The 25,134-nt window shown below is 51.2% G+C and overlaps 1 protein-coding gene across 1 annotated transcript; it reads right to left on the reverse strand.

Annotated features, from left to right (window-relative positions):
- Positions 1–18,120: 18,120 nt before the first annotated feature.
- zgc:162634 (uncharacterized protein LOC555881 homolog) lies at positions 18,121–19,630 on the reverse strand. The gene has a single exon (XM_067994253.1). The coding sequence runs from the start codon at positions 19,531–19,533 to the stop codon at positions 19,318–19,320; it is 216 nt and encodes a 71-aa protein (XP_067850354.1). The 5' UTR covers positions 19,534–19,630; the 3' UTR covers positions 18,121–19,317.
- Between the last annotated feature and the right edge of the window lie 5,504 nt (positions 19,631–25,134).

The following is a 25,134-nucleotide window of genomic DNA, read 5'->3' on the forward strand; positions in this document are numbered from 1 at the left end:
CCAAAAGCCCTCCTTTTTTTCCTAATCCATTCTCGTATATCCCCTGACATCCAAGGTTCCCTGGAGTTCTTGGAACCACCCTTGACCTTTACGGGAACATGTTGCCATTGTATGGTCTCAATCTCCCTTCTGAAAGACGCCCATTGCTCCGATGCGGATTTTCCTACAAGCAGCTGATCCCAGTCCATTTTGGCCAGATCCTGCCTTATCCTATTAAAATCGGCCTTCCCCCAATTTAGAACCTTTATTTCCTCCCTGTCCTTTTCCATGACCACCTTAAATCTCACCGAATTATGGTCACTGTCACCAAAGTGCTCACCTACTAGCACTTCTTCCACTTGGCCGGCCACATTCCCTAGAATTAGGTCCAGTACCGCCCCCTCTCTTGTAGGACTTTCTACATGCTGGCTCAAAAAGCTCTCCTGGATGCACGTTAAGAATTTTGTACCCTCTAAGCCTTTTACACTCTGAGTATCCCAGTTAATATTGGGGAAGTTGAAATCCCCCACTATTATTACCCTATTATTTGCACAATTTTCTGAGATTTGCCTACATATCTGTTCCTCGATCTCCCCCTGACTGTTTGGGGGCCTATAGTACACTCCCATCAAAGTGCTTGCCCCCTTTTTGTTTTTAAGCTCCACCCATATGGCCTCATTAGAGGAACCTGCTAATATATCATCCCTCCTTATGGCAGTAATTGATTCTTTAATTAATATTGCGACCCCCCCCTCCTCTTATACCTCCCCCTCTGTCTCGCCTGAAGATTCTGTACCCCGGAATATTGAGCTGCCAGTCTTGCCCCTCCCTCAACCATGTCTCTGTGAAAGCAACAATATCATACTCCCATGTGTTTATCAACACCTTCAGTTCATCCACCTTATTCGCAAGACTCCTTGCATTAAAATAGATGCCATCCAGCCTTGCCCTCACATATTTGCCCTGTCTTCCAAGCTGACTTGTTTTTATCTCTATATTTGGCTGCGCATCACCCCCTATTGTAGCTCCACTCTGTATCCCATCCCCCTGCCAAGTTAGTTTAAACCCCCCCCAACAGTGCTAGCAAACCTCCCCGCAAGGATATTTGTCTAGGCCGTGTAGCTCACTATTCTTTTTGCGTTGTTTGCTGCTGTGCAATGACTGGACATGTTTGAGCACAGAATCCATGCACACCCCTAGATCCGTTTCACATTCAACCTGGCTATTTTGACCTTATTTATGCCGTACTTACACTGTACATTCTTTCCTGCGTGTAGTATTTTACACTTGTCCATATTACATTTCATCTGCCACTCTTCCATTCTGTTACTTATATTTTGTCTTAACTCCCTGGCCTGCCTCCTGAAGTTCAACTGCCCATCTATTTTGATATCAGCTAGAATTTATTTAGTCTACGTTGAACTTCAGCATCCAAGTTAATGTAAACTAGAAACAGTAACGGTCACATCACCAACCCCTGGGGCCCTGTACCCCTTTCATCCTTCCCAGTCACCCCCAAACAGGTACCTGCTGATTTCTAGTCTACAAATTTCTTACTCATTTCCAGGTCTTCATCTCTAGATTATTAAAGTGGTTAGAAATAAAATCGTCCTATTTGAATTTGTGTCATTCACCTTATCCATACAAATATGATTTTTTGGGCACATAATGAGTTTCTAACTTCTGAATGACCCCTTGGAATTAAATTTGAGGAGGTATTTGCTAACATCAATAGTTTGTATTTCAGCTTTTTCTTCGTTAGCTGCATAGATTTTAACAAAATCTGTATCTGTTTCTGATTAGCTAGTCATTCTGATGAGATACATTAAGGCAGGAGTGTCTAAGCCTTGTATCTCAGTGGGCCACTTAGCCTTGCAGGCCTTATCTTAAGTTTAAATTGGTGTTCTCTGTTTGTAATTATCTTGAGCTGTGGACACTAACACGGTGTTCTGACTTAGGATTTTCCCACTGATGTGAAGATTGCCCTTTCCAAATCTCCACACACACCCGTGAGATCCAAACAGAACAAACCAGAGAGTTATAAGTGCAAATAAAACTGAGTTGCCTAAACTTCTTGGGCGGTATATATGACCAGCTGTGCTTTGCACAAAATGATTGATCTGTGGAGAGGACGTGATTCCCATGAATTTTGAGACTATCGGGGATGGTGGTAAATTCTAAAGCGAGGAAGTGATGTGAAGTTTGCTACTGAGAACTTTATGTAAATCTATCCAAGCTTACATTGTTGCGATGATTATTGCTTCGTAAAGGACCTGCTACCAGTTTGTATAATAAAGATGCTTTCAGTTATTTCAGCTAAAATAAAAGTAAAATACACAGCACAGACCACAGCAAAGTCCCTGGACGGGCCTGAGCTTTATGTGCCTAAGTAGTGGATTTCTGATGTGATTTGGGGTCTTTCCATACTTTTATTTAATATAACTTCTATGTTTGTGCTCACAGGGAAACCAAATAGGATTTATTTTCTTTTCCTTTCATTCCATCTGTTTGCCTGTCTTTCTATCCCCCTCCACCCCCAAAATCAGAGAGGTTCTTGGCTATCAGTACTCTTCAGCCTCGAGATGATCTCTGACAATTATGTGAGCGAGTGAGCTTGTGATTTAAAGCCTCTGAACGGGTTACACTTGCCGCTTGCTTTCCTTTGATTCTGTACCCCGGAATATTGAGCTGCCAGTCTTGCCCCTCCCTCAACCATGTCTCTGTGACAGCAACAATATCATACTCCCATGTGTTTATCAACACCTTCAGTTCATCCACCTTATTCGCAAGACTCCTTGCATTAAAATAGATGCCATCCAGCCTTGCCCTCACATATTTGCCCTGTCTTCCAAGCTGACTCCAACAAGAGAGAGTCGAACCACCTCCCCTTGACATTCAACGGCATTACCATCACCGAATCCCCCACCATCAACATCCTGGGGGTCACCATTGACCAGAAACTTAACTGGACCAGCCATATAAATACTGTGGCTACGAGAGCAGGTCAGAGGCTGGGTATTCTGCGACGAGTGACTCACCTCCTGACTCCCCAAAGCCTTTCCACCATCTACAAGGCACAAGTCAGGAGTGTGATGGAATACTCTCCACTTGCCTGGATGAGTGCAGCTCCAACAACACTCAAGAAGCTCGACACCATCCAGGACAAAGCAGCCCGCTTGATTGGCACCCCATCCACCACCCTAAACATTCACTCCCTTCACCACCGGCGCACATTGGCTGCAGTGTGTACCATCCACAGGATGCACTGCAGCAACTCGCCAAGGCTTCTTCGACAGCACCTCCCAAACCCGCGACCTCTACCACCTAGAAGGACAAGGGCAGCAGGCACATGGGAACAACACCACCTGCACGTTCCCCTCCAAGTCACACACCATCCCGACTTTTTTTTTATTCGTTCACGGGATGTGGGCGTCGCTGGCAAGGCCGGCATTTATTGCCCATCCCTAATTGCCCTCGAGAAGGTGGTGGTGAGCCGCCTTCTTGAACCGCTGCAGTCCGTGTGGTGACGGTTCTCCCACAATGCTGTTAGGAAGGGAGTTCCAGGATTTTGACCCAGCGACGATGAAGGAACGGCCGATATATTTCCAAGTCGGGATGGTGTGTGACTTGGAGGGGAACGTGCAGGTGGTGTTGTTCCCATGCGCCTGCTGCCCTTGTCCTTCTAGGTGGTAGAGGTCGCGGGTTTGGGAGGTGCTGTCGAAGAAGCATGGAAACAGGCCCTTCGGCCCAACATGTCCATGTCGCCCAGTTTATACCACTAAGCTAGTCCCAATTTCCTGCACTTGGCCCATATCCCTCTATACCCATCTTACCCATGTAACTGACCAAATGCTTTTTAAGAGACAAAATTGTACCCGCCTCTACTACTGCCTCTGGCAGCTTGTTCCAGACACTCACCACCCTTTGAGTGAAAAAATTGCCCCTCTGGACCCTTTTGTATCTCTCCCCTCTCACCTTAAATCTATGCCCCCTCGTTGTGGACTCTCCTACCTTTGGGAAAAGATTTTGACTATCGACCTTATCTATGCCCCTCATTATTTTATAGACTTCTATAAGATCACCCCTTAACCTCCTACTCTCCAGGGAAAAAAGTCCCAGTCTGTCTAACCTCTCCCTATAAGTCAAACCATCAAGTCCCGGTAGCATCCTAGTAAATCTTTTTTGCACTCTTTCTAGTTTAATAATATCCTTTCTATAATAGGGTGACCAGAACTGTACACAGTACTCCAAGTGTGGCCTTACTAATGTCTTGTACAACTTCAACAAGACATCCCAACTCCTGTATTCAATGTTCTGACCAATGAAACCAAGCATGCCAAATGCCTTCTTCACCACCCTATCCACCTGTGACTCCACTTTCAAGGAGCTATGAACCTGTACTCCTAGATCTCTTTGTTCTATAACTCTCCCCAACGCCCTACCATTAACGGAGTAGGTCCTGGCCCGATTCGATCTACCAAAATGCATCACCTCACATTTATCTAAATTAAACTCCATCTGCCATTCATCGGCCCACTGGCCCAATTTATCAAGATCCCGTTGCAATCCTAGATAACCTTCTTCACTGTCCACAATGCCACCAATCTTGGTGTCATCTGCAAACTTACTAACCATGCCTCCTAAATTCTCATCCAAATCATTAATATAAATAACAAATAACAGCGGACCCAGCACCGATCCCTGAGGCACACCGCTGGTCACAGGCCTCCAGTTTGAAAAACAACCCTCTACAACCACCCTCTGTCTTCTGTCGTCAAGCCAATTTTGTATCCAATTGGCTACCTCACCTTGGATCCCATGAGATTTAACCTTATGTAACAACCTACCATGCAGTACCTTGTCAAAGGCTTTGCTGAAGTCCATGTCGACCACGTCTACTGCACAGCCCTCATCTATCTTCTTGGTTACCCCTTCAAAAAACTCAATCAAATTCGTGAGACATGATTTTCCTCTCACAAAACCATGCTGACTGTTCCTAATTTGTCCCTGCCTCTCCAAATGCCTGTAGATCCTGTCCCTCAGAATACCCTCTAACAACTTACCCACTACAGATGTCAGGCTCACTGGTCTGTAGTTCCCAGGCTTTTCCCTGCCGCCCTTCTTAAACAAAGGCACAACATTTGCTACCCTCCAATCTTCAGGCACCTCACCTGTAGCGGTGGATGATTCAAATATCTCTGCTAGGGGACCCGCAATTTCCTCCCTAACCTCCCATAACGTCCTGGGATACATTTCATCAGGTCCCGGAGATTTATCTACCTTGATGCGCGTTAAGACTTCCAGCACCTCCCTCTCTGTAATATGTACACTCCTCAAGACATCACTATTTATTTCCCCAAGTTCCCTAACATCCATGCCTTTCTCAACCGTAAATACCGATGTGAAATATTCATTCAGGATCTCACCCATCTCTTGTGGTTCCGCACATAGATGACCTTGTTGATCCTTAAGAGGCCCTACTCTCTCCCTAGTTACTTGGAAATATATCGGCCGTTCCTTCATCGTCGCTGGGTCAAAATCCTGGAACTCCCTTCCTAACAGCACTGTGGGAGAACCGTCACCACACGGACTGCAGCGGTTCAAGAAGGCGGCTCACCACCACCTTCTCAATGGGCAATTAGGGATGGGCAATAAATGCCGGCCTCGCCAGCGACGCCCGCATCCCGTGAACGAAGAAAAAGAAAACCACTAACTCTGGGAGTGAATCCCCCATCCTCACAACCCTTGGTGTGAAGATGTTTCTCCTGCCCTCTGTTCTAAATCTCTCACATTTAATCTTGTGTCTCTGGCCCCTCGTTCTTGAACCCCTCAAATAATGGAAACACTCTGCTTCTATCCACCCTATCCCATCCTTTTATAATTCGAAACACTTACATCACATCTCACTGTAACCTGCGTTGTTCCAGTGAAAAGAGTTGATGAAATTAACATTTTTCGAGCCTTCCTCCGTGTATGTATTTGGGACAAACTTGCATCCGTATCATTTTCGAACCCTACTGACCTCCAAGAATTTACATTCAAAACTCCTCCCTCGCAAATCTGGGTGAATCACTGCCGGAAGAGGGTCTGAGCCGTATGGAGCAGGAGCGTACCAGGTTTGATCCTGGTCTACGCTGTTAGCTGCTCGTACTGACCAGAGGTCCAATCCTGATCTTGCCTTACCCACTGGGCGTTTCCAGTATTTCCTGGTTTTGTTTCAATTAACAACAGCTTGCATTTATGTCGCGCCTTTAATGTAGTAAAACGTCCCGAGCTGCCTCACAGGACCGTCATCAAAATTTGACACCGAGCTACATACGGAGATATTAGGACAGGTGACCAAAAGCTGGGTCGAAGAGGTAAGTTTTAAGGAGCGACTTAAAGGAGGTAGAGAGAGAGGCGGAGAGGTTTAGGGAGGGAATTCCAGAGCTTGGAGCCCAGACGGCTGAAGGCACGGCCGCCCAATGGTGGGGCGAAGGAAGTGGGAGATGCAGAAGGGGCCACAATTGGAGGAACGCGGGAGGGTCGTAGGGGCTGGAGGAGGTTACAGAGATCGGGAGGGGGGGGGCGAGGGCCATGGAGAGATTTGAACGCGAGGATGAGAATTTTAAATTTGAGGCTTCAGTGGACCGGGAGCCATTGTTGGTCAGCGCGCACAGGGGGTGATGGGTGAACGGGACTTGGTGCGAGTTAGGATACGGGGGGGCAGCAGAGTTTTGGACGAGCTCAAGTTTACGGAGGGTGGAAGGTGGGAGGCCGGCCAGGAGAGCATTGGAATAGAATAATTTCAGCTGGCACGGTGTTGGTAGCGCCACACATGGCCTTGGCATCCTTGAGTTAGAGAGGGGGAAACGATGGGTGGAGTCCCCTCTCAGCTGTAATTTCAGCATAAAAGCTAATCTAAACATTAGTGTTGGTGATATTAACGGTGCCTGTATGGAATAATCCTCTGTCAACATATTTAAAGTAAATGGATTATCGCCTGCGTTACATAGTGTATTTAGACTTCCAGAAGGCATTCGACAAGGTGCCACATAAAAGATTATTGCTCAAGATAAAGAATCACTGGATTGGGGGTAATATTCTGGCATGGGTGGAGGATTGGTTATCGAACAGGAAGCAGAGAGTTGGGATAAATGGTTCATTCTCGGACTGGCAACCAGTAGCCAGTGGTGTTCCGCAGGGGTCGGTGCTGGGTCCCCAACTCTTTACAATCTATATTAACGATTTGGAGGAGGGGACCGAGTGTAACATATCAAAGTTTGCAGATGATACAAAGATGGGAGGGAAAGTAGAGAGTGAGGAGGACATTAAAAAACCTACAAGGGGATATAGACAGGCTGGGTGAGTGGGCGGAGATTTGGCAGATGCAATACAATATTGGAAAATGTGAGGTTATGCACTATGGCAGGAAAAATCGGAGAGCAAGTTATTATCTTAATGGCAAGAAACTGGAAAGTACTGCAGTACAAAGGGATCTGGGGGTCCTAGTGCAAGAAAATCAAAAAGTTAGTATGCAGGTGCAGCAGGTGATCAAGAAGGCCAACGGAATGTTGGTTTTTATTGCTAGGGGGATAGAATATAAAAACAGGGAGGTATTGCTGCAGTTATATAAGGTATTGGTGAGACCGCACCTGGAATACTGCATACAGTTTTGGTCTCCATACTTAAGAAAAGACATACTTGCTCTCGAGGCAGTACAAAGAAGGTTCACTCGGTTAATCCCGGGGATGAGGGAGCGGACATATGAGGAGAGGTTGAGTAGATTGGGACTCTACTCATTGGAGTTCAGAAGAATGAGAGGCGATCTTATTGAAACATATAAGATTGTGAAGGGGCTTGATCGGGTGGATGCGGTAAGGATGTTCCCAAGGATGGGTGAAACTAGAACGAGGGGGCATAATCTTAGAATAAGGGGCTGCTCTTTCAAAACTGAGATGAGGAGAAACTTCTTCACTCAGAGGGTAGTGGGTCTGTGGAATTTGCTGCCCCAGGAAGCTGTGGAAGCTACATCATTAAATAAATTAAAAACAGAAATAGACAGTTTCCTAGAAGTAAAGGGAATTAGGGGTCACACCTTCCACCCTCCGTAAACTTGAGCTCGTCCAAAACTCTGCTGCCCACCTGTATCCTAACTCGCACCAAGTCCCGTTCACCCATCACCCCCTGTGCGCGCTGACCTACAATGGCTCCCGGTCCACTGAAGCCTCAAATTTAAAATTCTCATCCTCGTGTTCAAATCCCTCCATGGCCCTCGCCCCCCCCTCCCTATCTCTGTAACCTCCTCCAGCCCCTACGACCCTCCTGCGTTCCTCCAATTGTGGCCCCTTCTGCATCTCCCACTTCCTTCGCCCCACCATTGGCGGCCGTGCCTTCAGCCGCCTGGGCTCTAAGCTCTGGAATTCCCTCCCTAAACCACTCCGCCTCTCTCTCCTCCTTTAAGACGCTCCTTCAATCTTACCTCTTTGACCCAGCTTTTGGTCACCTGTCCTAATATCTCCGTATGTAGCTCGGTGTCAAATTTTGAGCGGGCAGGAAATTGGACATGAATTTAGATTTGAGGTTAGGATCAGATCAGCCATGATCTTATTGAATGGCGGAGCAGGCTCGAGGGGCCGATTGGCCTACTCCTGCTCCTATTTCTTATGTTCTTATGTTACAATAACAGACCAAGAATGCAGTTCTCCACCGAAGTCAGCCATGGCTCATTGGGCAGCACTCTCGCCTCCGAGGCAAAATCTCATGGGTTCAAATCGCACTCCAGAGACTTGACCCCATAATCCAGGCCGATACTCCCAGTGCAGCACCGAGGGAGCGCTGCACTGCCGGGGGGTGCCGTCTTTCGCATGACCGAGGCCCCGTCTGCCCTTCTCGGGCGGATGTAAAAGATCCCATGGCCACTACTCAAAGAAGAGCAGGGGAGGTGCCCAGGCCAATATTTACCCCTCAACCAACATCACTAAAACAGATCATTATCTCATTGCTGTTTGTGGGATCTTGCTGTGCGCAAATTGGTGGCTATACTTTCCTACATTATAACAGTGACTGCACTCCCAAGAGTACTTCATTGGCTGTAAAGCGCTTTGGGATGTCCTGAGATCGTGAAAGGAGCTCTATAAATGGAAGTCTTTTCTTTAATATCACCAACAGTAATTTCTGGGCTATAGCTATTACAAAGGATAAAAGATTAAAGTAGGGAGCCTTAAGGTGTTGTGGAATCTTAAGTGCATATGGTAAAGAGTCGCAGATAAGTGCAGTTTTCCGTCTACTAACAATGTGTTTCTAACTCCTGCCAATCTGTTCTATCTTTTAAAGACGCCCGATTTTGAATCCTTGGAGCAAAATGCGCAGATTGTACGTGAGTGCGTAAACCTGCTGGATTGCGAGGAGCTCGGCATGGAGTGGGGCTACACCACGGACAGAAAATCTAACCGCTGCAAAAGAAGCAGAAACTCGACGCAGGTTCCAACTACAGCTCCCAGCGCAAAGGACAAACCCTCGGAGATCTTCTTGAGCCCTCCAGCGGCTGCGGGCAAAAGAGAAACCTCGTCAAAAGAGAGGCGCAGGAAAAGCAAGAAGAACAAAGAAAAATATAAAAATAAAGAGAGACGTGCTCGACGCAAGGAGCCGCAAAAGCCGGGAAAGCTTTGCCGGAGCGAGCAATGGGCCCCCAAGCCCCTCCCTGTATCCATCGCCTCGGCTAAAGCCAAAAGGAAAAAGTGCCTTCTGGGGGACTGTCCTGCCTTCGAGGTTATTGGTGAAACCCTTACGGAGGTAAAGCAGGAGGAACAGCGGGAGGAAGGCAAATCTCTTCTCTCTCCAGCGAACGGAAAGGAAACGCCTTGGGACGACGAGGCCCGTGCAGATGGGGAAGAAGCTTCGCGCGAAGAGGAGGCAGCACGGGACACTTTGAGAAAGGGGAAGGTGGCTGCTGGCCTTCACCGTGGAGTCCGTAACCCCTTTCGTCAGTCCCCTGCCAACGCTTCCACACCAAAGGCGTCTTTCGATGAATCGTTGCACAGACACCGTAGCAGCTTAAAGCCCCCTGGTCGCCGTCCGGCAGGAGCCCTTGGAAATAAAGGACTCGCTTGTGAGGAAGAGATTAATTGTCCCAAAGCTGCCCGTGCGATGAAAACAAGCCCTGCGTTCGTCGAGGATTATGGCGATAGCCAAGACCTCTTTATCACACAAAAGACTTTCTTGCCCGAGCTGCAGAGTGACAGTGACAGCAGCTGCTGGGCGGAGGAGATGGCGGAGGAAGATCACGGCGAGCAGCTGTGGCCCGCAGACGCAGAGCGGCCGTGTTTCTGGTCACCGTCGCTTGAAGAGGCGGCTGATTTGTGCAGCTCTGGTTTGCGGTCACCGGAAGGCGGACATTGTGAGAAAGGAACACAAACAGCCGACTTCTTCAGCCTACCGGCATTGGCGACCTCTCTTCGCTTCCGCCAAAGGGTGAACGAGGAGCAGTGCTCCGAAGATCCAGTCGACCTCAGCCTTCCGTCTAGAGTAAGAGCCAAGGCCAGCGTTCGTTTCAAAGACGGATCTGACCCGTTATGCGCACAAGAAGGCGGCGTCAATCCATCTCATTGGCGCGCTCTGACGTCCCTCTCTCCCCTGGACGGCCAGGGTGCTTTCCAACCGCTGTCGCTGGTCGCTCATTCCGACGGAAAGAAACAGGGACCGAAGAACACCTTTGCCATCGCGCAGAGCAGAAGATCCGAAGACGGGAAGTACGTGCAGACTTTTCTAAACGAGTCTTATTTCTTTAAGGTCAAAGGCGAGTTGAAACCCAAAGCTCCCAAGGTTCCATTGGTGAAAAAGAAGAGAAAAAAGCAAAAGAAATGAAAAGCGAGGAGATCGGTCCTGGTCGGGGAGGTCGCAGTTGACACCATCTGAGGGGGGTTAGGCCGTGGATGTTCACAAATAAATAATTTGCTTTGTCACGTATACGGTTAAAGTCTCTTTTTTTTTTTTGCTCCACGGGCGCGATCAGGCCGTGTATCTCTTGCAGCCCAAAGGAGAACCTGGTGCTGCAACCTATCAGTGCCACCAGTGACGTCCCGTCCTGGATGGTCCATCCTTCAGCTACCGGAAGACCCTGAGCTGAGGCCAAGCACTTTTCCCGCAGCGACGTCGCAAGACTGAGATGGGAAAACGGCTCTCAGCAGCACAGCGTATTTTCAGATTTACGTTAGGCACAGGGATTGGAATGCATTTCGAGTGAAATTAACTGCAGCGGTAAGGCTCAATCGGTTTATAATCGTCACCTGACTCCTGAAGTTGGATAACAGCCTTTAATTCGCTCTCTGGGAAGTGTTTATGGCGTTTATAGAAAGTAGGGAATTTCCACAGTTAAATGTTCTGCATTTATTTGAATGTTCCAGTGGGTTTATTTTTTTCGCTGTTTTCAAAAAGCATTCTGGATGTTGTACTGGTTGACAGACTCACAGGAAGCCATGGTGGGTCAGTGGGATCAACGGGAGGTGACACATGGTATTCCAATTGTTTGTTGTTAACATTTATTGCAAATGAAGGAACATTAAATGTGATGGCTGTATTTTGTATTTAAGGGAGGAACAGCTCGGATGGGGCAGTGCTCTGTTGGCAGCTCTCTCGTCTCCTGACTTTGTGGGTTCAAGTCCGACTCCAAGGACATGAGTACGTAATCTAGGCAGACGCTCCCGCTGACTGTCGGAGGTGCCGTCTTTCGGACGAGACGTTAAACCGAGGCCACGTCTGCCCCGTCTCAGGTGGACGTAACAGATCTCGCCGCCACTTGTTTTCGAAGAAGAGCAGGGGGCGTTCTTCCCGAAGTCCTGACCAATATTTATCCCCCCAACTAACATCAGATTGTCTGGTCATTTATCTCATTGGTGCTTGTGGGATCTTGCTGTGCGCAAATTAGCTGCTGCGTTTCCTACATAACAACAGTGATTACAGACCAGGAGCACTTCGTCGGCTTTAAAGCACTTTGGGACGTCCCGAGGTCATGAAAGGCGCTATATAAATGCAAGTCTCTTTCGTTATACTGATGGCTGAGGTTAAGGTGATGCGCAGATATTTCAGAAGCCGCAGTTAGCAATTTCTAAGTTGCTTCGATGTGTTTAACTCTTGTGTTTCTGTGTTGCGTTACGTGATTTAAGAAAACCAACTATTGAATCTAGGGAAATAGTCGCAGTGTGAAATCTGCTCACGCGATGATCCTTGGATACGATGTGGTGAGAAAATGGGGCTGAAATTGTCCCAGTGTCAGTGCGGAACCCGACCAGGCGCGAGCGTGGGTCGGCATCAGCGCGACAATATTGCATTGGCTGTAAACGTGTCAAGAGTGAGGACACTGAAATAAATTGTTCACAAATAACGTGTAGGTCGAAAAAATTACCGCTTGTGATACTGGGACACAGGCGCCCAACTTGCTAGTCTGGTGTTTTAGCGGAGGCGTCAACCCCCTTCACTTGAAATGGGTAAAGAGCTCTCTTAAAATAAGCAGGCGGGGGCATATCAGGAAACATTGTTGGCATTTGCCTGCTAATATCGCAGACGGTGATTTCTAGCTATCGTTATGAGTATTGTCAGTGGGTGCAAAAACGAGTGTTTAACAGCGAGCCCGTATCACAGGTCAGGGTAATGAAACGAAAAAGGAAATGTACCCATAACATTTCCTGTTCTAAATTGGGATTTCTGATCCTGTTCACATTAGAAATCAGTTTGTTTCTGGGTTTAACATACATAGGGACAGGAGTAAGGCCATTCAGCCCCTCGTGCCTGCTCCGCCATTTGGTAAGATCATGGCTGATCTGTGATCTAACTCCATATACCTGCCTTTGGCCCATATCCCTTAATACCCTTGGTATTAGTACAGTACAATCTCAGCAGTCTAAAGGTGTAAGGTGTGGCTTGATTACGTAGAATTAACAGCACAGAAACAGGCCATTCGGCCCAACGGGTCCGTGCTGGTGTTTATTCTCCACACGAGCCTCCTCCCTCCCTACTTCATCTCACCCTATCAGCATATCCTTCTATTCCTTTCTCCCTCATGTGTTTATCCAGCTTCCCCTTAAATGCATCGATGCTATTCACCTCAACTACTCCTTGTGGGAGCGAGTTCCACATTCTCACCGCTCTCTGGGTAAAGAGGTTTCTCCTGAATTCCCTATTGGATTTATTAGTGACTATCTTATTTTTATGGCCCCCTAGTTTCAGATTCCCCCACAGTAGGAAACGCGGCAGCCAATTTGCGCACAGCAAGGTCCCACAGACAGCGATGAGGTAAATGACCAGATCATCTGTTTCAGTGATGTTGATTTGAGGGATAAATATTGGCCGGGTCACCGGGAAGAATTTCCCCGCTGTTCTTCAGATTGTGGCCACGGGATCTTTTACATCCACCCGAGAGGGCAGACGGGGCCTCGGTTTAACGTCTCATCTGAAAGACGGCACTCCCTCAGCACTGACACTGGGAGTGTCGGCCTGCGTTATAAGGAACCCACCTCCTTCTGACTTAGACGTGAGTGTGCTATTTACCGAGTCCAGCTGACGCTTAAAATGCACACGTTCCCAGACAAAAATTCAAAGTAACAACAGTTAAATTATTCAAAACTGCATTCAGAAATGTGAGTTGTGTAAATGTATTAATTTCTCACGCGTGCTGATCGATCAATTAAAAATCGTGTCCATCCTGCAACTGTCGCGTCGCATCTTTTAAAAGGTGTCACACAAGTACGTGAGGCGAAAACATCATAACCACTTAAATATATCAATAAAATATCCGATTGATTAAACGTGAAGGGATCAAAAGCAGCAAAGAGTACCGATGAGGGGCTGGTCACCAGCACGATGCTGAACGGCTTTATCAATCTTACCGTTCATCAACCAACTAAACGCCACGAAATCAATCAGATCGCTGAAACGATCCTTTCATCTTGTCTTGTGAGCCAGATATTCCAATTTATAACGTACACTGTTACAAACCCCTGCAACAATGTGATCTTCTCAAAGCCCTTTTAAGTTCCATGGTCCCTTGGCCCTCAGTTGGTTTGATGACTGCTGTGGGAAAAATCACCACTCGGAGTCAGACTTAAAGATTCAACATGCAGTTTATTGGACAAAGCTTTGGGAGAACAGCTGGACACTCCGCAGTGCACGCAGTCACCTTTCTCAACTTTAAAATGGTTGTCATGCTTTTTTATACCTTTTGAAATACAGATTTTCAGTAGCTTTTACATCATTAATCTTGATTACACACATTAACCAATTAAGCCCGCATGGCAACAACGGACTGCTTACGCATTAACCAATTAAGTTCGAACAACTGTTATCGCCTTAAGACAGTATGCCTTTGTTTCACGCAGTCTGGTTCTATACTTTTATCAGTTCGTTGTGAACTATCTTTTGTATTCCTAGACTGTAAGCCAGTTTTGGAATGTACAAACTCAACACTTTCAACTGTCTTTCCCACAGTCACAGAATCCATTTTGTTTAGTAGTGTCCATTTTGTTAGTAGTCAAGTGTTATTTTAAGCTTTTAATTAGGGTTAGTCTACTCTACACAAAGCGCATTTCAGTGTGGTTTTAGGGTAAAGACCACCGCCATGTACCCAATAGTCACTTCATCATTGCCTTCAACCCAACAGCCCAAATTTTACGCTAACAATGACCATTCTCTCTCTCTCTCTCTCTCTCATTTCCTCCAATTTTTTCTCTTTGCCTGGTTTTTTAAATTATGCACCGGTAATTTTCAGTCCTTTGGTCACCCGATGCGCTCGCTGACCTACATCGGCTCCCGGTCCGGGAACGCCTCGATTTTAAAATTCTCAACCTTGTTTTCAAATCCCTCCTCGGCCCCCTCCCGATCTCTGTGACCTCCTCCAGCCCCTACGACCATCCGAGATCTCTGCGCTCCTCCAATTCTGGCCTCTTGCACATCCCCCGATTTTAATCGCTCCACCATTGGCGGCCGTGCCTTCAGCCGCCTCAGCCCTAAGCTCCAGAATTTCCTCCCTGAACCTCTCCGCCTCTCTCTCCTCCTTTAAATCGCTCCTTAAAACCTACCTCTTTGACCAAGCTTTTGGTCACCTGTCCTAATATCTCCTTATGTGGCTCGGTGTCAAATTTTGTTTGATAATCGCTGCTGTGAGGCGCCTTGGGACGCTTGACTACGTTAAAAGGCGCTATATAAATGCAAGCTGTCGCTGAATCTCTTTTTTTTGTTTGTTTCTACGCGCCTTGAAGATTTTCTTCTGTTCTTATTCTGTGTGTCAGGTGACTTTTCTCCAAACTTTGGTTAGGTTTCCTTCACCAGGGACATTGATAATGCTTTTTTTCTCCCTGTATGTTTTTTGGTACAGATATTGCAGAGTTTTAGCCAGCGGTGCAAGTTTTTATATTTTACAGTTAGATTTAACCTTTAGGCATACAGGTTTTTTTTTTGTATAGATATCTTTCTCGTATCGTTATTTTTGGGTACAGGCTGCCTTTAGGCTGTGTAACTGCATAGAGGTTTCACCATCAGCATCCTGGAAATGTTTATATGTTAATTATGGGATTAGACGCATGATTTTCTGACCAGGTTAAATTTATAATGGCTGTAAAAGTCACGTAGAATTACATAGAATGTGCAGGCCATTCGGCCCAACTGGTCCATGCTGGTGTTTATGCTCCAAAAAAAAAAAGATTTTGGGGGCAATTTCCAGAACAGATGTTAAGAATTGTTTTTTGATAATATACATTGCGTGTTTTGTATTGCATTTTAAAAAATAACTTTGAAATACTACTGGGATGTCCCGTGCCATGAGCGATGGCACGGGAGATCCCAGTAGTATTTCAAAGTTGGGCAGTTCTCCCGTTGCCAGGACATCAGTAGTTACCGTGGCAATAAACTCAACTTCCATTATAAACTCGTAACTACCTAGTACCTCAATTTTGTCCCACTGGCTACCCCTCGTTCATCAAGAGGGTGGGAGCAGGAAATGTTTTAGGGTCGGTAGGAGGAGGAGGAGGAGGAGGAGGAGGTGGTCATTCAGCCCATCGAGCCCGAGTGCAGCTACCTGAACGGAACGCATTTTAAAGCAAAATGTTTAATTCAAATATGTGAACAAAAAAAAAAATGGATGCTTGTAAATGTCAAAATCAGCTTCTAAAGAGCTGAACTCGGTTAGTTTTATTTAATTCATTCTCAGGACGTGGGCATCACCGGCAAGGCTGGCGTTTATGGCCCATCCCCTTAGTTGCCCTGATTAAAACACATCTTCCGCAATAGTTGTCCTGTCTCTACTGGAAATTAACATGGGGGGGGGAATTCCCCCGGGACTCTTGTCAAAATTTACAGCAATTCCCCCTCAACAGACAAGTACAAAATACAACTTGGAGAGTTCCGGTAATTTCAGAATCCCGCACGGTCCTGGTGCCCGAGGCCAAGAGTGGCAGCCAAAGCATTACTGTCATTGGCTCCTATCAAAGGACACAACAGGGCCTCTCTGGCTAAATCCATGCACGTACCCCGGCCGCTTTCAGCTCGTAAGCTCTTCTGTTCCCTCCACAAGAAACATTAGGAACAGGAGGAGGCCGTTCAGCCCCTGTGAGCCTGCTTCGCCATTCAATTAGATTAAGGCGTGATCTAATCGAGGTGTTTAAGATGATTAAAGGATTCAATAGGGTAGATAGAGAGAAACTATTTCCTCTGGTGGGGGGAGTCCAGAACAAGAGGGCATAACCTTAAAATTAGAGCCAGGCCGTTCAGGGGTGATATCAGGAAGCACTTCTTCACACAAAGGGGAGTGGAAATCTGGAACTCTCTTCCCCCTCAAAAGGGCTGTGGAGTCAATTGAAAATGTCAAGACTGAGATTGAGAGATGATTTTTGTTAAAGGCGTTAAGGGAGATGGAAACGAGGCGGGTAAATGGAGTTGAGGTGCAAGTCAGCCGTGATTTAATTGAATAGCAGAACAGGCTCGAGGGGCTGAACGACCTCCCCCTGTTCCTATGAAAATCGTGGCTGATCTGCATAATTCCATGTTGCCACCGTTGCTGCATATCCCTTGATACCATTTTCCCATCACTGGTGCATTTTACACTTATCTCACTAAAGCAGAATGCAGAATTTCGAGTAATCTTCCCTCACTTTTATTAAAAGGGTATTTATAAAAATATCCAACACCGTGGGAAAAATGCTGGAGTCTATAATTAAGGATAGGGCGACTGAACACCTCGAGAATTTTCAGTTCATCAGAGAGAGCCAGCATGGATTTGTGAAAGGTAGGTCGTGCCTGACAAAACTGTGGCAAATGGAATTCAATGTAGACAAATGTGAGGTCATCCACTTTGGATCAAAAAAAGGATAGAACAGGGTACTTTCTAAATGGTTAAAAAGTCAAAAACAGTGGATGTCCAAAGGGACTGAGGGGTTCAGGTACATCGATCATTGAAGTGTCATGAACAGGTGCAGAAAATAATCAATAAGGCTAATGGAATGCTGGCCTTTATATCCAGAGGACTGGAGTACAAGGGGGCAGAAGTTATGCTGCAGCTATACAAAACCCTGGTTAGACCGCACCTGGAGTACTGTGAGCAGTTCTGGGCACCGCACCTTCGGAAGGACATATTGGCTTTGGAGGGAGTGCAGCGTAGGTTTACTAGAATGATACCCGGACTTCAAGGGTTAAGTTACGAGGAGAGATTACACAAATTGGGGTTGTATTCTCTGGAGTTTCGAAGGTTAAGGGGTGATCTGATCGAAGTTTATAAGATATTAAGGGGAACGGATAGGGTGGATAGAGAGAAACTATTTCCGCTGGTTGGGGATTCTAGGAGTAGGGGGCACAGTCTAAAAATTAGAGCCAGACCTTTCAGGAGCGAGATTAGAAAACATTTCTACACACAAAGGGTGGTAGAAGTTTGGAACTCTGTTCCGCAAACGGCAATTGATACTAGCTCAATTGCTAAACTTAAATCTGAGATGGATAGCTTTTTGGCAACCAAAGGTATTAAGGGATATGGGCCAAAGGCAGGTATATGGAGTTAGATCACAGATCAGCCATGATCTTATCAAATGGCAGAGCAGGCACGAGGGGCTGAATGGCCTACTCCTGTTCCTATGTAAAACAGTCTGATGAGCAAAAAAATGGTAAGTAATATTACGCGAGACATTTGCTCCAAACTGCTTTTATTGAACAATAAATAAAGCGGCATGAAATAAGAACAATTACCTGCTTTCAAAGTGTACAGGAAACGTAAAGAATTGTTCATGACCAGTCACACAACAGTTGGTTACAATGAAAGATTATTGCAAGGCCGTTACAAAGCTTTTAAAACAGAAAACATAATTACTGTGTTATCTGTCCCCGTTCCTACGCACTGGCTATATGTGATGATTGACTGCTCCACATCTCTGCTTTAGAACGTAGAGGCACCCCAGTGAAGATAGACTTGCTTTATTTTGCACTTTTCACAATGTGGCAGCCAATTTGCGCACAGCAAGCTCCTACAAACAGCAATGAGATAAACGATCAGATCATCTGGTTTTTTAGTGATGTCGGTTGAGGGATAAATATTGGCCAGGACACCGGGGAGAACTCCCCCTGCCCTTCTTCGAATAGTGCCATGGGATCTTTTACATCCACCCGAGGGGGCGGACGGGGGCTTGGTTTAACGTCTGATCCGAAAGACGGCACCTCTGACAGTGCAGCACTCCTCCAATACTGGCACTGGGAGCGTCGGCCTAGATTATGTGCTGGAGCCTCTGGAGTGGGACTTGAACCCACGACCTTCTGACTCAGAGGCGAGAGCGCTGCTCGCTGAGCTACGGCTGACAGTAATTGAGTACAGAGCAAGGGCGTTGAAATGCAGACCTCAGTGAGGTCCGATACAGAAACATTCGACGGACGCTCGCTGTTTACAAAGGCCACGAGCACCGAAAGAGAAAACAGTCGCTAGAAATTAATCCCCGTGGCCAAGTTGAGTGTGAGAGCGGTGACAGAGCTCGACGCCGGCATCGGTTAACTTGTTCCTCAGACACCACGAGGCAGAAATCCGCCTCGGCCGGTATCGAACGGCCCACCTGTTATCCGCCACTTCTACCGATGTCGTTGGAATTGAATTATCAGGCGGAGTGCGCGAAGGGCAACCCGAGGCGGATTTCTGCCCTGTGGTGTCTGAGGAACGAATTATCGGAGGCCGGTGTTGTGCTCCATCACTCCCACAATGTGAAGAATCCCATCAAAACACGCACCCAAGGTGTTAAATGCTTCGGGAAGCCCATAAAAAGACTCGTTACCAGGAACAGAAATTCACTCAAGCGACAGTTGCTCGACAGCAGCGAGAGACCCAATAGCTGCAAACTCACACTAGTTGTGCCTGAAAAGTTTAATCCCCATCCAGTCCCACAGGTGAAAGAATACGTACACTGGTATGGTGATGGGGAGCAGTAGGCTATAAAAACACAGGCTGGCCATACTGGTACAGCCCTGAGGAAAGTCCTCGTCGACTGAAGCCGAGTACAGCAACCCCGCTAGAGAGAGGAGAGGCACCAGCACGGTTAGAGTCGACAGGTGGATAATCATCGTCTCGCTAAATAAATCTCTCCTCTCAACAAAAACAGATCTGAAATCTCCCAGACGCCCCGCCCCGCCCCGGAGAGATATTCCAGGAGCAACGTCCCTTTCACTGCTGCGAACTTTCTTCCTCCTTGGGTCCGTCTTCACTCTTGCGAATCAACCTCGCGTCCTGCGGGATCATATTGGGAATGCCATCGACGACAGGATAGGCTATTCCCAGCTCGTCGTTGATCAGCTGATTGGAGGATTCTTCGTACCTGCAGACGACGACAAACGCAGCGTTTTTTTTTCCAAAATGTTCAGAGCGAGTTGGAACAATCTGGATGAAATCCTAAGTGCTGGTATTGAATAGTTATGCTAAACCTTCACAATTCACTGGTTCGGTCTCGGCTGGAGTATTGTGTTCGATTCTGGGCACCGCACTTTAGGAAGGATATCAAAGCCTGAGAGAGGGTGCACGGGAGATTTACCAGAACGGTACCAGGGATGAGGGACTCCAGTTACGTGGAGAGACTGGAGAAGCTGGGATATTAACGATTTGGAGGAGGGGACCGAGTGTAACATATCAAAGTTTGCAGATGACACAAAGATGGGAGGGAAAGTAGAGTGAGGAGGACATAAAAAACCTGCAAGGGGATATAGACAGGCTGGGTGAGTGGGCGGAGATTTGGCAGATGCAATACAATATTGGAAAATGTGAGGTTATGCACTTAGGCAGGAAAAATCAGAGAGCAAGTTATTATCTTAATGGCGAGAGACTGGAAAGTACTGCAGTACAAAGGGATCTGGGGGTCCCAGTGCAAGAAAATCAAAAAGTTAGTATGCAGGTGCAGCAGGTGATCAAGAAAGCCAACGGAATGTTGGCTTTTATCGCTCGGGGGATAGAATATAAAAACAGGGAGGTATTGCTGCAGTTATATAAGGTATTGGTGAGACCGCACCTGGAATACTGCATACAGTTTTGGTCTCCATACTTAAGAAAAGACATACTTGCTCTCGAGGCAGTACAAAGAAGGTTCACTCGGTTAATCCCGGGGATGAGGGGGCGGACATATGAGGAGAGGTTGAGCAGATTGGGACTCTACTCATTGGAGTTCAGAAGAATGAGAGGCGATCTTATTGAGACATATAAGATTGTGAAGGGGCTTGATCGGGTGGATGCGGTAAGGATGTTCCCAAGGATGGGTGAAACTAGAACTAGGGGGCATCATCTTAGAATAAGGGGCTGCTCTTTCAAAACTGAGATGAGGAGAAACTTCTTCACTCAGAGGGTAGTAGGTCTGTGGAATTTGCTGCCCCAGGAAGCTGTGGAAGCTACATCATTAAATAAATTTAAAACAGAAATCGACAGTTTCCTGGAAGTAAAGGGAATTAGGGGTTACGGGGAGCGGGCAGGAAATTGGACATGAATTTAAATTTGAGGTTAGGATCAGAACAGCCATGATCTTATTGAATGGCAGAGCAGGCTCGAGGGGCCGATTGGCCTACTCCTGCTCCTATTTCTTATGTTCTCCTTAGAACAGAGAAGGTTAAGGGGAGATTTAATAGACGTGTTCAAAATCATGAAGGGTTTTGCTAAGAGTAAAGAGGGAGAAACTGTGACCTCTGGCAAGTGGGTCAGTAACCAGAGGTCACAGATTTAAAATAATTAGCAAGAGGGGAAATGAGAATTTTTTCCCACACGGAGTGTTGTTCTGATCTGGAACGCACTCCCTGAAAGGGCGGTGGAAGCAGATTCAATAGGAACTTTCAAAAGACATGTACTTGAAGGGACTAATTTGCAGGGTTATGGGGAAAAAAGCTGGGGTGTAGGGCTAGATTGGACAGCTGTTTCAAAGAGCCGGCACAGGCACGACGGGCCGAACGGCCTCCTTCTGTGCTGTAATATTCGACAACAGTGCTCTTCAAAATGACCACACTTGTAGAATTCTCAAAAGTTTCAAACTTTAAAAAGATGGAAAACAAAGCAGGACGTTTCACAACCTCCCAAAGTGCGATCTTTTACGTCCACCTGAGAGGGCAGACGGGGCCTCGGTTTAACGGTCCACTTGAAAGGCGGCACCTCCGACAGCGCGGCGCTCCCTCGGTACTGACCCTCCGACGGCGCGGCGCTCCCTCGGTACTGACCCTCCGACGGCGCGGCGCTCCCTCGGTACTGCCCCTCCGACGGCGCGGCGCTCCCTCGGTCCTGCCCCTCCGACGGCGCGGCGCTCCCTCGGTCCTGACCCTCCGACGGCGCGGCGCTCCCTCGGTCCTGACCCTCCGACGGCGCGGCGCTCCCTCGGTCCTGACCCTCCGACGGCGCGGCGCTCCCTCGGTCCTGACCCTCCGACGGCGCGGCGCTCCCTCGGTCCTGACCCTCAGACGGCGCGGCGCTCCCTCGGTCCTGACCCTCCGACGGCGCGGCGCTCCCTCGGTCCTGACCCTCCGACGGCGCGGCGCTCCCTCGGTCCTGACCCTCCGACGGCGCGGCGCTCCCTCGGTACTGACCCTCCGACGGCGCGGCGCTCCCTCGGTACTGCCCCTCCGACTGCGCGGCGCTCCCTCGGTACTGACCCTCCGACTGCGCGGCGCTCCCTCGGTACTGACCCTCCGACGGCGCGGCGCTCCCTCGGAACTGCCCCTCCGACGGCGCGGCGCTCCCTCGGTACTGCCCCTCCGACGGCGCGGCGCTCCCTCGGTTCTGACCCTCCGACGGCGCGGCGCTCCCTCGGTTCTGACCCTCCGACGGCGCGGCGCTCCCTCGGTACTGCCCCTCCGACGGCGCGGCGCTCCCTCGGTACTGCCCCTCCGACGGCGCGGCGCTCCCTCGGTTCTGACCCTCCAACGCGGCGCTCCCTCGGTTCTGACCCTCCGACGGCGCGGCGCTCCCTCGGTACTGACCCTCCGACAGTGCAGCGCAGCTCTGACTCAGAGGACAGAGAGCTCCCCACTGAGCCCCGGGTGCAGTAGAAATGAAAAAGGAATATGGGGGGGGGATAATTATTTTCACGACGTGTATGATTTTGTGACCCCGTCCCATTCAGAGACACAATCCATAATCCGAGGATGAATCCGCTCTCAGTGTTTGTGATGAAGGACGAGATCCGAGACACCGAGACACCGAGACACCGACCCGTCGTACCCCCACACACTGACGGGCCTGATGGGTATTTCCACTCTCACCAGCTCTCCCCTCAACATGTTACAAATCCCCCAAATCCGCCCCCCCGTCCACATCCCCCCCACAATCCACCCCCCCTCGCCCCCCCCCCCCACAATCCGCCCCCCCCCCAGCCCCCCCCCCCCACAATCCGCCCCCCCCCCCCCCCCCCCCACAATCCGCCCCCCCCCCACAATCCGCCCCCCCCCCCCCTCGCCCCCCCCCCACAATCCGCCCCCCCTCCCTCCCACAATCCACCCCCACAATCCACCCCCCCCCACAATCCGCCCCCTCGCCCCCTCCCCACAATCCGCCCCCACCCTCGCCCCCTCCCCACAATCCGCCCCCCCCCTCGCCCCCCCCCCACAATCCGCCCCCCCCCTCGCCCCCCCCCCCACAATCCGCCCCCCCCCTCGCCCCCCCCCCCCACAATCCGCCCCCCCCCCCGCCCCCCCCCCCCACAATCCGCCCCCCCCCTCGCCCCCCCCCCCCACAATCCGCCCCCCCCGCTCGCCCCCCCCCCCCCACAATCCGCCCCCACAATCCGCCCCCCCCCCCCGCCCCCCCCCCTCGCCCCCCCCCCCCGCCCCCCCCCCTCGCCCCCCCCCCACAATCCGCCCCCCCCCCCCCCTCGCCCCCCCCCCACAATCCGCCCCCCCCCCCCTCCCACAATCCACCCCCACAATCCACCCCCCCCCACAATCCGCCCCCTCGCCCCCCCCCCACAATCCACACCCCCCCTCGCCCCCTCCCCACAATCCGCCCCCCCCCTCGCCCCCTCCCCACAATCCGCCCCCCCCCTCGCCCCCTCCCCACAATCCGCCCCCCCCCCTCGCCCCCTCCCCACAATCCGCCCCCCCCTCGCCCCCTCCCCACAATCCGCCCCCCCCCTCGCCCCCTCCCCACAATCCGCCCCCCCCTCGCCCCCCCCCCCCCACAATCCGCCCCCCCCCCCCCACAATCCGCCCCCCCCCTCGCCCCCCCCCCACAATCCGCCCCCCCCCTCGCCCCCCCCCCACAATCCGCCCCCCCCCTCGCCCCCCCCCCCACAATCCGCCCCCCCCCCTCGCCCCCCCCCACAATCCGCCCCCCCCCCTCGCCCCCCCCCTCGCCCCCCCCCCACAATCCGCCCCCCCCCCTCGCCCCCCCCCACAATCCGCCCCCCCCCCTCGCCCCCCCCCCCCACAATCCGCCCCCCCCCCCCTCGCCCCCCCCCCCACAATCCGCCCCCCCCCCTCGCCCCCCACAATCCGCCCCCCCCCTCGCCCCCCCCCCCACAATCCGCCCCCCCCCCTCGCCCCCCACAATCCGCCCCCCCCCTCGCCCCCCCCCCCACAATCCGCCCCCCCCCCTCGCCCCCCCCCCCACAATCCGCCCCCCCCCTCGCCCCCCCCCCCCACAATCCGCCCCCCCCCCTCGCCCCCCCCCCACAATCCGCCCCCCCCCCCACAATCCGCCCCCCCCCTCGCCCCCCCCCCCCACAATCCGCCCCCCCCCTCGCCCCCCCCCCCCACAATCCGCCCCCCCCCCTCGCCCCCCCCCCACAATCCGCCCCCCCCCCCTCGCCCCCCCCCCACAATCCGCCCCCCCCCCCTCGCGCCCCCCCCCCACAATCCGCCCCCCCCCCTCGCCCCCCCCCCCCACAATCCGCCCCCCCCCCCTCGCCCCCCCCCCACAATCCGCCCCCCCCCTCGCCCCCCCCCCACAATCCGCCCCCCCCCCCACAATCCGCACCCCCCTCGCCCCCCCCCCCACAATCCGCCCCCCCCCCCACACTCCGCCCCCCCCCCCCACAATCCGCCCCCCCCCCACAATCCGCCCCCCCCCTCGCAATCCACCCCCACAATCCGCCCCCCCCCACAATCCGCCCCCCCCATCCACCCGCCCCCTCGCCCCCCCCCCCACAATCCGCCCCCCCCCTCGCCCCCCCCCCCACAATCCGCCCCCCCCCCACAATCCGCCCCCCCCCCCCACAATCCGCCCCCCCCTCGCCCCCCCCTCGCCCCCCCCCCACAATCCGCCCCCCCCACAATCCGCCCCCCCCCTCGCAATCCACCCCCACAATCCACCCCCCCCCCACAATCCGCCCCCCCCATCCACCCGCCCCCCTCGCCCCCCCCCCCACAATCCACCCGCCCCCTCGCCCCCCCCCCCACAATCCACCCCCCCCCTCGCCCCCCCCCCCCACAATCCACCCCCCCCCTCGCCCCCCCCCCCACAATCCACCCCCCCCCTCGCCCCCCCCCCCACAATCCACCCCCCCCCTCGCCCCCCCCCCCCACAATCCACCCCCCCCTCGCCCCCCCCCCCCCCCCCCACAATCCACCCCCCCCCTCGCCCCCCCCCCCCACAATCCGCCCCCCCACAATCCACCCCCCCACACAATCCGCCCCCCCCCCCTCGCCCCCCCCCCCCACAATCCACCCCCCCCCTCGCCCCCCCCCCCCCACAATCCACCCCCCCCA

Source organism: Heptranchias perlo, chromosome 12 (genome assembly GCF_035084215.1).
Source record: "Heptranchias perlo isolate sHepPer1 chromosome 12, sHepPer1.hap1, whole genome shotgun sequence".
Classification (NCBI taxonomy): Eukaryota; Metazoa; Chordata; class Chondrichthyes; order Hexanchiformes; family Hexanchidae; genus Heptranchias; species Heptranchias perlo.

Bases quoted from the DNA above. Each gene is read 5' to 3' on its own strand.
- zgc:162634 (XM_067994253.1), bottom strand. From the start codon at position 19,533: ATGATTATCCACCTGTCGACTCTAACCGTGCTGGTGCCTCTCCTCTCT.